Raw genomic sequence first — 16,418 nt, 5'->3', positions numbered from 1 at the left:
GATCTGACTAGACGAAAAATCGATACAAATTGAGATACATTTAATAATCGTTTTCAAATATCTAAGCCGAAAGAGAGCTGGATTTGTAAAAAAGGAGTGTTCTTGGTGTGGCTTTCGAGTAAGTTTGGCTTTCTATTCCGCAGAATCGTTACTTGATCTGTGGCTTAGTTGGTTAAACTGCCGGTTTAGCGAATACTGAGTCGTGGTTTCGAATCCCACCAGAATGTCATTTTTTCTCAAATTTCATTTGTCAATTAGCAACATTCTGTGCCTTCTTTGTTTTTCCAGTCAATTAAGTTGGTGGTTGAACCGCCAAATAACCATAATCTAAAAGTACACTACAGTCGTTCAATATCCCAAAAATAACTACTGCAGAAGCTCCCGGGATTTTTTTTACTTAGTAATAATAATAACGGAGCCGAACTCAGTTAAAACTTTTTACAATTTCATGATTTTGATTTATAAACTATGTAAGTTTTGGGAAACCGTAAAACTCGCGGTTTGGTCGAGGTTTGGGGGAACAAAAGTATTTGAGGAAAGGATAGGATGATGGGGGCTTTTTGTTGACACGTGGCAGCAGGGCGTGGTGTATTGCTGCTGGTCAAACGTAGAGTGGACAAACAACCTGTAACGATACAAACAAACGATTTTCGGAGGGACACAAGGTGGACAAGTGGAACAACAAGTTTGGGTATCAAACGTAGACCCGAGGTGGACAAGTGCATCAACAAGACGGCAGTAACAAACTTCAGCTTGTTTCAAGAAGTCGTACACAAGCTTCATGTACTCAAGATCAAGTTTACCCAACACATCTCTAATGTCTTCCTTTTCTGGTCCTCGGGCCCTGAGGGATGCACATAAATCAGATCTGGCAATTCGGGGCATTCCCACACAACATGGTTGATATTTTGATAGCCTACACCACAGCTGTAGCGATTGCTATCTGTGAGCCCTATTCGATAGAAGTGCGAGCCCAGAGAGTAATGATTGTACATAAGTCGACACATTATCTTGATAAAATCTCGACCCATGTCTAACTCCTTGAACCACGCCGTCTTCGATACCTGTGGGAGAATTGAATGTAACCACCTGTCCAATTCCCCTGCATCCCATTTTTGTTGCCAACTGATCAAGGCCAAGGCGAAGGGACCCAAACCAAGGTGATATTATATGCATGATACGATAAAGCACTCAAAATTTATCGAATTTCGCTCAGGAAATACGGGGAGTGCTTCACCGGCCTCATTGAGCGAATAGCCTCAATTGAGCTGAGACTATCCGTAAAAATGAAATATTGGTCAGAGGGAAGAGAGGCGATTCGCTCTAATGCGTAGTGTATAGCCGCCAATTCTGCGACATATACTGAGCAAGGACTTTGAAGTTTATGGGCGGCACTATGAAGTTCATTAAATACACCAAATCCAGTGGAATCATTTGTTTTTGACCCGTCAGTGAAAAACCTTCTGTCGCAACTGACTTGACCGAACTTGCTTGCAAAAATTTTTGGAATTTGCTCCGATCGGAGCGGATCTGGAATTCCACGGATTTCTTGCAACATGGACAGATCAATAACTATAGTGAAATTGGAGAAGTCTTGGAGGCAATCACGGTTGAGAACATTCGAAGAAGGGTTAACCTCCAGAGTCATGTACGTGTAGTACACTGTCATAAACTTTGTTTGATGAATTCGTTCGATCAGCTTTTCAAAGTTTTCAATTACCAATGGATTCAGCACCTCACAGCGGATGAGGAACCTTAACGACAATTCCACGAAACGATCTGATAAAGGGAGTACTGCTGCTAGTACCTCCAAACTCATTGTGTGTGTCGAGTTCATGCAGCCTAACGTGCTCCGAAGACAACGATACTGGATACGCTCTAGCTTCAGTATGTGTGTTTTCGCGGCGGACTGAAAGCAAAAGCTACCGTATTCAAGAACCGACAGTATCGTTGTACGATAAAGCTTTATCAGATCTTCCGGGTGGGCTCCCCACCATGTTCCGGTGAGTGTACGCATGAAGTTGATTTGTTGTTGGCACTTCGGATACAAATAATTAATGTGCTTTTCCCAGATGCCTTTAGAGTCGAACCAGACCCCCAGATACATATGTGAAAGACCTTGAGTGAGTTCCCTACCCAAAAATTGAAGCTCTAGATCTGCTGGATCACGCTTCCTAGAAAAGACAACTAACTCAGTTTTCTCCGGAGAGAATTTGATACCCAGCTTTACAGCCCAAGCAGACAAATTGTCTAAGGCATCTTGCAGTGGTCCTTGCAGATCTTCCGCCTCTGGTCCGGTGATAGAAACCACGGCGTCGTCCGCAAACTGTCGTAGCGAGCAATTTTCCACGAGACATTCGTCGATGTCTCTGACGTAAAAATTGTAAAGAAGGGGGCTTAAGCATAAGCCCTGGGGGAGACTCATGTAACTAATTCGTGAAGTTGCCGAGGTTCCATGGGAGAAAAACATGTGCTTTTCAGACAACAAATTGCACAAGTAGTTGTTTAAAATCGGAGAAAGCCCACACTCGTGGAGTTTGTCTGAAAGGACATCAACGCAAACTGCATCAAAAGCCCCCTTAATATCCAAAAATACTAAGCCCATTTGCTCTTTTTGAGCGTAGGCCAGTTGAATTTCTGTAGAAAGCAGCGCCAGACAATCGCTCGTTCCCTTGCCTCTGCGGAAACCGAATTGAGTATCTGAAAGACGGCCGTTCGATTCAACCCATGTGTCGAACCGATGGAGAATCATTTTCTCTAGCAGCTTCCGTAAGCACAAAAACATCGCAATAGGGCGGTACGAGTTGTGGTCCGACGCGGGCTTCCCGGGTTTTTGAATGGCAATAACCCTCACTCGTCTCCAGTCATCCGGAACAGTGTTGCTCTCCAAGAATAGATTGAACAAATTCAACAAGCGCCTCTTCGCGACGTCTGGGAGGTTCTTGAGCAAGTTGAATTTAACTCTATCCATTCCTGGGGCAGAGTTGTTACATGATAGAAGCGCGAGTGAGAATTTTAGCATCGAAAAGGGTGACTCTATCGCATTCCTTTCGGGTGGATTACGACGAATATTCGTTTGTACTTGAACAGAATCCGGACAGACTTTCTTTGCGAAGTCAAAAATCCATCGAGGCGAGCTCTCTCTGTCCTCATTAACCGACACCGCGTTACGCATTCTCCTTCCGACCGTCCATAGAGTCCGCATTGACGTCTCCCGCGATAAACCGTTGACGAAATTCCTCCAATATCCACGTTTCTTCGCCTTCACGAGGTTCGTGAATTTGTTGTGAAGAGAGGAATATCGCTCGTAGTTATCCCGTGTACCGCGCTTCCGGTAGATCTGAACGCGGTGGATCTTTCGCGAAGGGCTCCGGTACATTCTTCATCCCACCACAGTGTGGGGAGTCTTCGCCGTATCGAAGTTCCCGGAACCGGGCTACGCTGGGCTTGAAGAGCACTTTCGACGATTAACCCGGACAAGAATTGGTATTCTTCCTGCGGTGGAAGAACGTCAACCGACTGCTCGCCCTCTGAGATCAATTCAGCATATTTACCCCAGTCGATATGCTTCGTGAGGTCATACGCGACGTCGATCTGGCGAGCCTGACACGAATCATTGGTAACTGAAATTTTGATTGGCAGATGATCACTACCATGGGGATCCTGAATTACATTCCACGTGCAATCCAATGATAGTGAATTCGAACATACATATTGAGAGGTCTAACATGCTTGGAGGATCTGGAGGTTTAATTCGCGTTGCTTCCCCGGAGTTCAAAATTGCCAAGTTGAAATAGTCGCAGAAGTCATGTATCACGGTTGCGCGATTGTCGTCCTACGGAGACCCCCAGGATGTTCCGTGTGCATTAAAATCTCCTAGGATCAACCAAGGCGCAGGCATAGCACAGCATATCCCGCTTCAAAAGTGCATCAGAACTTCAGACGCACAAATCTCAAGAAACAAGCTTCAAACAACAGTGCATTTTATTATTCTGTTCTTGCTTACTTGTAATAAGCTTAAAATGAGAAGCTCAGGTGCGCTGGTTTTGTTTACGAAGAGATTTGTGCTCTTGAAATCGTGAGTAGGTGCCAAAGTCAGCCATTGTGGCGGCCATTTTGGTATTCTAACAAGTCTGTCCTGAAGCTGATAATGCACCAGCACTTTATTTTGGTGTCCTCCTAAAAGAGTGTATCATGATGTTCGTTGCAGCAAGGCTTCTCAGCTAATCTTGAAGAAGCGATGTGCACAAGCTGTTCCTCTCCGAAACAATGCCGTATTGGTGGTACCGTACGATAAGTCGGTTTGATTTCTTACGCTTACCGTGTATGTAAGATAAGCAGTTTAGATTTATGTATTACTAAATTTACGTTAACAGTGTGGGCTTCGTGGCTGTGCAGTTAGCGGCGGTAGTCGTCTAGGCGTATCTTAAGCCTCGGAGTGTGGGTTCGATTCCCACTCCAGTCGGTGGAAACTTTTCGTCAAACGAAAAATTCATCACTGGGCCACTGGGTGTTCTGTGTTATCCGTAAAGTGTGAATTGTCTTTTAACTCGTAGGCATCATCTACCCTCCAGTTCGAACTAATAATTATTATTAGACCACGAGTAGCCTGAGAAAAAAGATCGGCCATGCCAGTGCCCTGCTTAAATTCGGCAAGGGACAAATTACTGTGTGGTGTGCCCACGTTCCCAGGAGTCCCACACAATCAATCAGTGTTTGCATAGCGAATAAAGTTGCATAGCGAATAAAGCATTTGTTGGAAAAGGACATTTAAAAATCAGGTGAAGTTAAGTTTTAAAATAAATAATCCGTCATTGAAGGATACACTTGATCTCTTGAATCTACTATGTTTTCTGGACTATTTGAGGTCAAAGTAGGTCATATGTGGAGAGTCAACTGTTTGTTAAGGACTAGGTTGAGGAAACACCAGGAACATTGGCTTTCGGGTTGTTGAACATTGTATGAAGCATCATGCTATCCAAGGAAGAAAAATCGATTATCAAGCAATGGTTGTGTCAGTTTCAACTATCAAATCCCATTCGAAAAGTGAGCCGAGATTTGTCTGACGGTGGTAAGTAAAAGTCATTCCCACCATGATTTTGACTATCTGTGTAAATACTACATTACTACAACTTTCACAATTATAGTATTGGTAGCGGAACTTCTGCATCAGTTGTTTCCCCGAATGGTTGATTTACACAATTATACCAAAGGGTTCGCCGTCGCTCGTAAACTGGACAACTGGGAGACCCTCAATAGAAAGGTATTGATGAAGCTAGGCATTTTCCTAACTCCAGATATTATACATTCCGTTGCCAGTGGAAATCAGGATACGGTGTTCGATGTATTGTTGGAAATCATGATCAAGGCGGAGCAGCATGACATCCAATGCTTGTAAGCAATGTTTTTTTCCTGGAGATACAATGATGAAACGTTCGTGATTTTGTAATTCTTGAAAAATATATATTTCTAATTATTTTTAACTTTTTTGGTGGTTTTCGTCTTCGGCGTCAGAACATTCCGCTTCTGTTCCTTTGGTTTATGCTTCGCCGACCTAAATGCTCTCAGGGTTCTACATACGATCCAAATAGTCAGCACAACAGCACCAATGTAGAATGCAATCACATCCCACATCAAGTATTGCCACCAACTGAGGTCGACCGCCGAGGCCTTCAAATGCTTAGCCCCCTTGTGTCTGATGACGTATTCGATCCAGTGCATGGCTTCATCCATAGGTGGAACGAGATTATCACGGAACAACTCGGACGCCTTCCTGGCCAGCCGAGTATACGTCGGATTCGTGAGTAGCTCGTTGATTCTTGAGCCTAAGGTAATGATATTGACATCCGCAAAGTTTAGCGTCAAAGCGTATCCGGCTCGCTCTGCTTTCAGTGCATTTCGGTGTTGATCTCCGTAGAATGGTATGAACAGCATTGGAACTCCCCGATAGATACCTTCCTGACTGCCGAACATACCTCCATGCGTAATGAACAGCACAATATTGCGGTGCGCTAGAATATCGCTTTGTGGTAACCATTTCCTCACCATAACATTCTTCGGAACGTTCACCATGATCTCATCCTCGAACTTCCACAGCACTTTCTGTTTGAGGTTACGAAACACTTCGAAGAATGCTTTCAGTTTGTCCTTGGGCATATCGGAGCTTTTGACGTAGGACCCGAGGCTGAAGAAAATGGCCCCCTCTGAAGCGTTGTCCAGGAACCGTTCGATATCCTCGGGAAGGGAATTTTCGGGCTTTATGTGGGCACCTGCCACGTTTACCAGGCCAGATATTGTAGGCCTAGGTGACGATGTGGACACGTGACTGTTGATTAACATCACCGAAATGGACTTCTCCAGCTCGTGAACCGAAGGAAACGACTCGGGACCTGTAATGATAAAGGGAGATTGAGAATAAGCTCATATTTTTTTCTACTTTTCACATTTCGTATTGCATCTCCTTAGAATCTGTCCGAAATTCTGAGAAAATTCTATCTTGATTTCTGAAAGCATGCCTTGTGGAATTCTGGGAGAGTTGCGTTTGAAATATTGTGAGAATATCGTCTACAGTTTTGAGAGAATTAAGTCAGGAACTCCGAACGAACTCCGTTTTGATTTCAGAGAGAATTTCGTATGGATTTTTAGAGAATGCTGTCTTTAATTTTGAGAAAACTCCATCTAAAATTTTGAAAGAAGTTCGTCTGGAATTCTGACAGAATACCGTTTGGAATTCTTAGAGAAATTCAGCTAGTATTTTAGAAGAATGATGTCAGAAATTTTAAGTGAATTTTTATTGAAATTCTGATAAAATTCCGACTGAAATTCATAGAGAAGCTAATCTAAAATTTAAGGAGAACGCCGCCTTGACTTCTGAGAGAAATGCGTTTGCTATTCCGGAGATATTTTTATCAGTAATTCGGAGGCAATTCTGTCTGGAATTCTCAGAGAATTTAATTTCACTTGATACTCTGAAAACAAGCCATCTGGAATTCTGAGAGAACTCCGTTTGAAATGTAGAGAGAATTCCGTGTGAAATTTTGAGAGAGTTCTGTCTGGAATTCAGACAAAATTTCATCCAGAATTATGAGAGAATTCCGTGTAGAATTCAGAGAGAATTGCGTCTGAAAATCTTAAAGAACTCGACGTGGAATTCTTTGAGAATACCGTCTGGCCTTCTGAGAAAATTCTATCTGGAATTCTGAGAGAATTCCGTCTGGAAATCCGAAAGAGATTCGTCTGGAATTCTGAGAGAACTCTGTCTGGAAATTTGAGTGAGCTCCACCTGAAAATTTAAGAGAATGTGACCTTGAATTGTGAATTTTTCGCCTGAAATTCTAAGAGAATTCTAGGAGAACTAATGTGGAATTCTAAAAGCATTTTGAATAGCTTTCTGTGAGAATTCGAACTACAATTCTGCGAGAATTCTACTTGTAGTTTTGAGGCAATTGCACATATAATTCTGAATGAATTTCACATGTAATCTGATTGAATTGCGTCTGCTATTCCGAGACAATTTCGTCTGCAATTCGGGGGGAGTTCTGCCTGGGACTCTAAAAGAATTTACACTTGAAACTCTGAAAACAAGGCATCTGAAATTCTGAGAGAATTCCGTTTGAAATTCTGTGAGAGTTCCGTCTGGAAATTCCAGACTGGAATTCATAGAAAATTTCATCTGGAATTTTGAGAGTTATCTATCTTCTATCTTCTATCTCTCTCTCTCTCTTCTTGGCGTAACGTCCTCACTTAGACAAAGCCTGCTTCTCAGCTTAGTGTTCTATGAGCACTTCCACAGTTATTAACTGAGAGCTTCCTCTGCCAATGACCATTTTGCATGCGTATATCGTGTGGCAGGCACGAAGATACTCTATGCCCAAGGAAGTCAAGGAAATTTCCTTTACGAAAAGATCCTGGACCAACCGGGAATCGAACCCGTCACCCTCAGCATGGTCATGCTGAATACCCGTGCGTTTACCGCCTCGGCTATATGGGCCCTATCTTCTATCTTCTATCTTCTATCTTCTATCTTCTATCTTCTATCTTCTATCTTCTATCTTCTATCTTCTATCTTCTATCTTCTATCTTCTATCTTCTATCTTCTATCTTCTATCTTCTATCTTCTATCTTCTATCTTCTATCTTCTATCTTCTATCTTCTATCTTCTATCTTCTATCTTCTATCTTCTATCTTCTATCTTCTATCTTCTATCTTCTATCTTCTATCTTCTATCTTCTATCTTCTATCTTCTATCTTCTATCTTCTATCTTCTATCTTCTATCTTCTATCTTCTATCTTCTATCTTCTATCTTCTATCTTCTATCTTCTATCTTCTATCTTCTATCTTCTATCTTCTATCTTCTATCTTCTATCTTCTATCTTCTATCTTCTATCTTCTATCTTCTATCTTCTATCTTCTATCTTCTATCTTCTATCTTCTATCTTCTATCTTCTATCTTCTATCTTCTATCTTCTATCTTCTATCTTCTATCTTCTATCTTCTATCTTCTATCTTCTATCTTCTATCTTCTATCTTCTATCTTCTATCTTCTATCTTCTATCTTCTATCTTCTATCTTCTATCTTCTATCTTCTATCTTCTATCTTCTATCTTCTATCTTCTATCTTCTATCTTCTATCTTCTATCTTCTATCTTCTATCTTCTATCTTCTATCTTCTATCTTCTATCTTCTATCTTCTATCTTCTATCTTCTATCTTCTATCTTCTATCTTCTATCTTCTATCTTCTATCTTCTATCTTCTATCTTCTATCTTCTATCTTCTATCTTCTATCTTCTATCTTCTATCTTCTATCTTCTATCTTCTATCTTCTATCTTCTATCTTCTATCTTCTATCTTCTATCTTCTATCTTCTATCTTCTATCTTCTATCTTCTATCTTCTATCTTCTATCTTCTATCTTCTATCTTCTATCTTCTATCTTCTATCTTCTATCTTCTATCTTCTATCTTCTATCTTCTATCTTCTATCTTCTATCTTCTATCTTCTATCTTCTATCTTCTATCTTCTATCTTCTATCTTCTATCTTCTATCTTCTATCTTCTATCTTCTATCTTCTATCTTCTATCTTCTATCTTCTATCTTCTATCTTCTATCTTCTATCTTCTATCTTCTATCTTCTATCTTCTATCTTCTATCTTCTATCTTCTATCTTCTATCTTCTATCTTCTATCTTCTATCTTCTATCTTCTATCTTCTATCTTCTATCTTCTATCTTCTATCTTCTATCTTCTATCTTCTATCTTCTATCTTCTATCTTCTATCTTCTATCTTCTATCTTCTATCTTCTATCTTCTATCTTCTATCTTCTATCTTCTATCTTCTATCTTCTATCTTCTATCTTCTATCTTCTATCTTCTATCTTCTATCTTCTATCTTCTATCTTCTATCTTCTATCTTCTATCTTCTATCTTCTATCTTCTATCTTCTATCTTCTATCTTCTATCTTCTATCTTCTATCTTCTATCTTCTATCTTCTATCTTCTATCTTCTATCTTCTATCTATCTGTCTTAACTCTTTAGCGCGCGCGCTGTTGTAAAAAAGTACAACACTTCCAAAAAACCTCGCACTTTGTATACAGCGCGAGCGCGGTGCAGTTTCGGTTGCTTGATGGCGCGCGTCCTGGAAGGTTAAATTTTAAAGTATTGATTCAAATCCTTCAATATCTCTGGAATTTCAGAGAAATTGAAGAAACAAAATCCAAAGAAAAAGTTTTTGCTTAGTTGTTATTTCGTCCTCAATCTTCTTTAACAATTAGCAGAGGAAACACATTTTTAACTTCACTTACCTTCAATAGAAGCAAAATACTTTTTGGCCAGTTTATCCTGCTTGGGTAGATAGTAGTACTTCCGTATCAGGGCATCCGTTGCCGAAATGAGAAAGTTATAACATCGTTGGCTGAAGCTCATCTCATCCACGTACAGCAAAATGGGATGTGGAACAAACGACCACGGAGTTAGCAGCCCCATCGCTCTATCCATATAGTCCGCATATCCCAGGGTACCTAGAAGCAAAGGCGACGTGGAAATTTGAGGAGTTGTACGACGACGAGCTCAATCAAGATCATACAAACCGATTGTCACAATCGGAGCTCGGTACTTGTGGGCAAACATCAGGAACGCCTCCTGGTAGAACTGTTCCGATATGACCAGATCGAAGTCGGTGTCGTCCTGCTCGATGAACTGCTGCACGTTGGCATTCTCCAGGGCATGTTGCGTTGTAGCCAGTCCGGCCTTCCAGTACAGCACCAGGTTGGACCAGTCGCTGCTGTATTTGGAGCTGAATATGTCCGATATGGGAACTGGCGAGAATCATTGTAGACAATTGAGTTTATTAGTCTGAACAATTTTAAATTGATAACACTCACAGTAATGCGGTATATCATACGGTGGATCGATCAGTATCTCCGTGTAGTTGGGATGGGGTGTTTTGGCGGGGAAGTTGGTAATAGCCGTTATCTGGTGACCCCGTTGCAGCAGCTCTTGCACAAAGTGATCCAGCCAAAGCCAATGACTCGGCGCAGGGAATGGCACCAGCACTAGTATCTTGGAGCCACTTGCTCCGAGAATGCAACCAAAGGCAAGCAGTGCGAGCAGTAAACATTGAACCGGTGTGAAATGCTGCGAGAAAGGTAAATATTAGTATTTAAGTACAGATAACTAGATTAGGCTGCTGTATTGTGCTGCTGACTTAAAGATGCCAGGTATATTCGTGCTTTAAAAATCCATGTGATTATCTATATATATAAAAATGCAGTGGCATACGTGGGACCGCGCATAACTTGCGAACGGAGGGCCCGATTTGGGTCGTTTTAGTTTTATTCTGTTAGTTTTCACCCAAGGAAGGTTTATGAGGCATAAGACATGGACAAATTGAGAGTTTTTGAAAATCGATTCTTCATACATTTTGAATGGGGACTTGGACTTGAATGAAGACTAGAAACGTCAAAAAACGCAGTAGGCAAGAAAAAGTTTGCCGGGGTCAGCTAGTTTGTAATATAAAAAGATCTGTTTATATCTACACGTTTTACACAATTATGGGTCACTCAAAGCACTCACTTTATAATATAAATAGATTTTCGTACAAAAATAACATTTACATTATTTTTATATTATATGCTTATCATCAAGCCCCCCTTTTTAACTGTTTACGTAAAAAACTACTTGTATAATTCACTTTAGACGGTAAAAAATACTAAAATATTGGATACTAATCAAAACCCCAATAATGGGTCCAAATTTGCTAAGTAACAATAACGGGTCAGGTTGTTACTTATTATGGGTCATTCAAGGGTAACTAAAAACATACAATTTTTGAAACTGTTTTCTATTTATGTTGTGCAATTAAATGACGACTACATATTTTGCGACAAAAAAGTATATTCTGCGCCATCCACAAATAACGAAACATTGTAGAAAAAGAAAATCAATCCGGCCATTACGGATCACACTTATACTTTGAATTTCTCGTACATAATATAGTATGTACAATTAGAATATCACAAAGTAAAAATTTTAACGAAGCGTAATATACTAAACATTCTATAAACTCTGCTAGGATGTTAGGGTTTCCGCACCACGGTAGCGTAGTGTACGTTCAGCGTGCCAATCTGGGTCATATTTACCCCAACATCCTACTAGGGTTAATGCGGGTTATTTTTATGCACTTTTAATGTATACACCTTTCTAAGCCCTAAATAAAAGAGGGAGAGCTACTCAGAACTAAAATTGTGCATAAGAAAATTTGGCCAGTAGTCTAGCCGTTTCGTAAGCTTCAGAATGTGGGTTCGATTCCCGCTCCAATCGGGGAAAACTTTTCTTCAAACGGAAAATTCTCCATTGATTCACTGAGTGTTATGGGGGATGGCCGTTGTCTAATGTTAGTACTTGTTCAGACTGCACAACCTCTGGTTGAAGTCGGTGAAGTGTCTTTAAAAAAATAAATAATGGGAAAATGTAATACCCAAGTAACAATGGTAGCAGAATAACAGCTTATACAGCCAATTCTATGAAAATCAAGCTTAAGAGCGGCTTGTTTAGCCGTTGTACAGCAATAATGTTTGTTGGGTAATGGCGGTAACTACGGCAATGATTGTCAGAGAACAATATAGAGGAGATCAAAGGGTGGTTGCAGGGTTGTTTCAGAGGATCTCAAGGAGTTTTAGGGGTGGCAACAAGAGATCCCTAGGGTGTTTCAAGGGGGTACCAAGGGGCCCAGCGCCGTTTAACTGGGTCTCGGGGTCGCCTTAGGAGGTTTTGAGGGGTTCCAGGGGGATTCATGAGATCTCAGGGGCGCTTCAGAACATCTTGGTGGTGTTTCAAAGGGTCTTAGGGGGGTTCCAGAGGGCGTCAGGGGCGCTTCAAAAAAAAATCACAGGGAGTTCCATGAGATCTCATAGGCGTTTCAAAGGGCTTCAAGGGTGTGAGAGTACCGAGAGATCTTTGGGGCATTTAAAATGGTCTAAAGGGTTTCAAGGAGCTCCAAGGGCGTTTCAAGAGTCACACAGGTGTTTAAGGGGATTTCAAAGGCTACTGAAGGGTCTCAGATTTTTTTTATTCGTGAATTATATCTTAATGCTAAATCTTCACACATACCTTCAGGAAGTCTCTGGGCCTTGTTACAGTTAAGGTCCTTTACCCTATGAGAGAAGCTCTAGCTGATAGAGAAAACGAGCGCTACCCAAACATGTGCTCAATACATAGGAGCAGTGGAACTCTTCCATACTGCTATTCATCATGAGTCAGAAGTGAGGTCAGTCACGAAATCCAATAGGACCAAATTATTAATACTATTATTAGAATCAGATTACTGAATTGGATTAATTTGATTGAGGAAATACTGAAAGAATAATCTGCCATTGAAGAAAATTGAAATTGTAAACCTAGACTAAGTAGAAAAAGCTAAAAGGTATCAACGAAACTCCAGATTCAAACGGTCAAATTGAACACCCATTGTAAAAATACACACACTTGGCATACTCCCTCTATCCACACGAACCTGGATCGCGGAATGATGGAAAAAGGGAAAAATGGGATAAACGGAATCAAGAAAGGGAAATAAAAGGACATTTTGGGAAGAATAGGATTGAGGAGATCTGCTACCGGTCCGAAGCCATCTTGAGGTTCTTTTCCACGCCAACCGCCAAAGTGGTAACCTCGCAGTCTTAAGCATAAAGCAAAGTTTTGTTAGAAATCTATAGTGGACGAGGAGTTCAAGAAGTGGAAAGAGTGTTAACTAGAAGGAGAATCAGGTATGGATACAGTGTCTGGAGCCGGTAGCAGATTCCAATAACCCTCATCCTACATTTCGCGGACAGGACCCATTCGGATTATTTTGTGAAATCCATTTGGATTATTTGTACAATCCCCCGCCATCTGGAGAATCACTGAGCATCAGCCCTCTGGAACAAGCGTTCCCGTCCCGCCTTGGTAGAGCCCGGGCAAGTGAACCGAAGGAGTGACCGGACGGCCCTCTGGCCCCTCCCATCCCTCGGCCTGCAAACCTCCCGAGCTTGTGAGTCCGATGACATAGAGCTCACCCCTGGTCGCTCGTGATTGAGAGACCCTTTTGAGGAACGATTCACCGATTATCCGTCCACGTGGTCGAGTCCCCCACACACCGCCCTTCGCCGAAGCCATCAACCACCAGTCCACCGTCGCCGCAGCCCGTTTCCCACCCACCGTTGCTTGATTTCCCCGATCGATCCACCGCCGGCCGGCCAACGTAGTCCCCCCCACCAACACATACACAATTGTAAGTAGAGTGCCCGAATAAATAATAGTGTAGAGTAGGAGACCGTGCGTTTTGCTTTCTTGATCAGCGTTCCTCGTCAGAAGCCGACCCTGAGGGAGAGTGAGCACCTCTGAAGAGAGTCTTAAGGGTAACAGCCTTTTCAGGGAGTCCCATGGAGTTTCACTAATGTTTCTGGGATGTTTCAAGGGGTCTAGAGGGTGCCCTGGGATTTCCGTGCGTTTTAGATTGCCTCAGGGACATTTAAGGTGAGCTCAGGGGCGTTTGAATGGGGTTCCAGGGGTCCCTGGGGTACTTTCAGGAGTCGCCTCGGCCCATATAGCCAGAGGGGTGTTTTTTGAGAGTTTCAGGGGCATTTTAGTGAATGCCAGGGGTATTAGGGAAGTAAATGGACTTGGAGGTCTCAGGGGTGTTCCATACAATTAAAGCGCTCTTGAAATCTAATTTATTCCTTTGAAATTATTTACAATATCAAATACTATATTTGCAATTATACATCACTCCCTATAGGGTAGCTCCCCACCTATTCATTTTACTCACAATTCCCTTACAACAAGACTAGAATAATGATATTTGTTAATTATCTGTAGGTTCCGTCCACAAATCTTTCAAAATTGATGAAAGATTCCTCATAGATTTACTAAACGAATAATCGGAAGAATTTCTCTAACAAGATCATTATACATATACATTTTGTTTTTCTAAATATTGGAAGGTTTACGGTAATATTAAACTCTTAAGCCAAACCAGTTTCACAGACAGTTATCACAGTAAGTTCGAATCTAAATCTAATTGAACTACATTAACCTAAAACCTACATAACATATATACAAGAAGTAGATACTATCGGGAAAAGGACAGACTCAGAATGCCTATCACGTGTAAAACAAAATTATGTTAGTAGTTAAGAGAAGTTAAAGTTGTAAAGTCAGCAAAGGTATCGGTAATTCTTGAAAAAATTCCCAAAAGAAAATTAGAAGTGATTCATGAAAAAAGTTTTAGAGAAATTCCTTAAGTATTTCTTGAAGAAATTTCTTAAGGTACCCTTGTTACTAATTTTTGGGAAAACGAAAGAAGAAAATCCAGACTGACTCTTTGGTGTAATTGTATAGAGAATTAGAGAAGGAGTTTCTGAAAAAAATCTTTGGACGAGCTCCTGCAGAAATTCCTGAAGGAATTTATGAGAGAATCCTAGGTGAAAATGTTAAAATAAAACTTGAAAGAAGTACTGCAGCAAAGCTGCTGAAGGAACTTTTAAGGAAATACTCGGAGGAATTACTTAGCAAATGCTTGGAGAAATTATCAAAAGCGTGCATGAAGGTATTCTCAAACGAATCTTAAGAGCAATTCCTGTAAAATACATGAAGTTTCCTGAAGTACTCCTGGGTATTTGGGACGAATCGAGCCTCGTACCCAGCTATACTTTGGCCTTACATGACGTGATCACCACCGTGTTAGCTATGCGATTACCACCGATTAAGCCAATAATTTGGACCCATGAAGCCTAAGACTATTTGAATCAGTTTATCACGGAAACACTCTAACTTGATTCTGGGGACACGATTAGAGAGTGAAAGTAAAAACAAAATACAGGATGCCCGGTGTTTATAACTAGAATATATCGTTGACCGTCCCAAGCGTATTCTTTATAAAATGATGTTGCAAATGCCGATCTGAACAAGAGCCAAAACATGGTTGGCATGGGTCGCACTCATTGCTCGGGATGTAAACAAATCCGTCTAAATTTGAAACAACTCTTCACTATAAATATATTCTGCTCCGCACTGCAATCAAGCCGCGATATAAATCTGAGAAACCTTTCGTCACATTGACCCATTTCTAAGCAACTTTTTTCACTGTCACTGTCACGGCGTGTTCAATTAACTTCACATCAAGTTAAGAACGTAGGTATATCGTTTAATCATCGATTTAAAGAAGCACTAGTTTGGATTGTCTGATAACGTACCATTTCGACTTAACTCGTTCTCGATCACGCCGCACCGCGTGCAACTAAATTAAGATGTACGCCCCGACCGATTTGGCCCCGCACTCTGTCACCGAAGATTATATAATCACCGATCCGAACCGCACACCACCGGCAACAGCTGCCCAGGATATTAAAATTGTTTCTATATTTCTTGCGAATTCAGAAGCCACGCCGATTTGAAAAACCGTTCCGTTGGTCCGTTCTCGTGGATGGTTCGCGGCGTACTGGTGCCTTGCGCGATGCGATACGCTGCGCTGCGCTGTGCCGCTACTATGTCATCAAATTTATGAAGATTCGGTTACGGTTTTTTGCAGTTCCCAGTGAGCTTAAACGCCGTTAAGTTGCAGCGAAATGCAATGAAACAGAAATTCGGTGTACAAACAGTTACCGGTTGCAATAAATCTTCGATGACTTCTCAAGCAAATTTCACCTGCCGTCCTCGTCCCATCGATGTTCGCTTGATAGGTAAACAATGGTGCGTCTCCACGGATGACACAGTGACTGGGTTTGCGCTCTCTTGAGAGAGTTCGATTCGCATGTAATGTTCGAAAAATCACGTTCGTGTAAGCTACAAGAGTGCCTAGATATGTATATATGCATTTAACGAAAATCACGTTCGTACCGTGGAATAGCCACATATTCATTTCAAATGGACTTACAGCGCTTAT

The 16,418-nt window shown here is 41.3% G+C and overlaps 2 protein-coding genes across 2 annotated transcripts; one reads left to right on the top strand and one right to left on the bottom strand.

The window, feature by feature from the left end:
* The first annotated feature begins 4,739 nt into the window (after positions 1-4,739).
* On the top strand, positions 4,740-5,398 carry LOC109417052 (sperm flagellar protein 1-like). Its single transcript, XM_019691176.3, has 2 exons — positions 4,740-5,071; positions 5,148-5,398. The coding sequence occupies exons 1-2, from the start codon at positions 4,972-4,974 to the stop codon at positions 5,396-5,398; spliced, it is 351 nt and encodes a 116-aa protein (XP_019546721.3). The 5' UTR covers positions 4,740-4,971.
* Positions 5,399-5,441: 43 nt separating this feature from the next.
* LOC134289022 (UDP-glycosyltransferase UGT5) lies at positions 5,442-16,118 on the bottom strand. The gene is made up of 5 exons (XM_062855006.1): positions 15,730-16,118; positions 10,381-10,633; positions 10,087-10,314; positions 9,802-10,017; positions 5,442-6,389 (listed from the first exon to the last, which is right to left on the bottom strand). The coding sequence occupies exons 1-5, from the start codon at positions 15,730-15,732 to the stop codon at positions 5,470-5,472; spliced, it is 1,620 nt and encodes a 539-aa protein (XP_062710990.1). The 5' UTR covers positions 15,733-16,118; the 3' UTR covers positions 5,442-5,469.
* Between the last annotated feature and the right edge of the window lie 300 nt (positions 16,119-16,418).

Source organism: Aedes albopictus, chromosome 2 (genome assembly GCF_035046485.1).
Source record: "Aedes albopictus strain Foshan chromosome 2, AalbF5, whole genome shotgun sequence".
Lineage (NCBI taxonomy): Eukaryota > Metazoa > Arthropoda > Insecta > Diptera > Culicidae > Aedes > Aedes albopictus.
The sequence above is the reverse complement of the archived record's forward strand: the minus strand, read 5'-3'. Positions and strand labels throughout refer to the sequence as shown.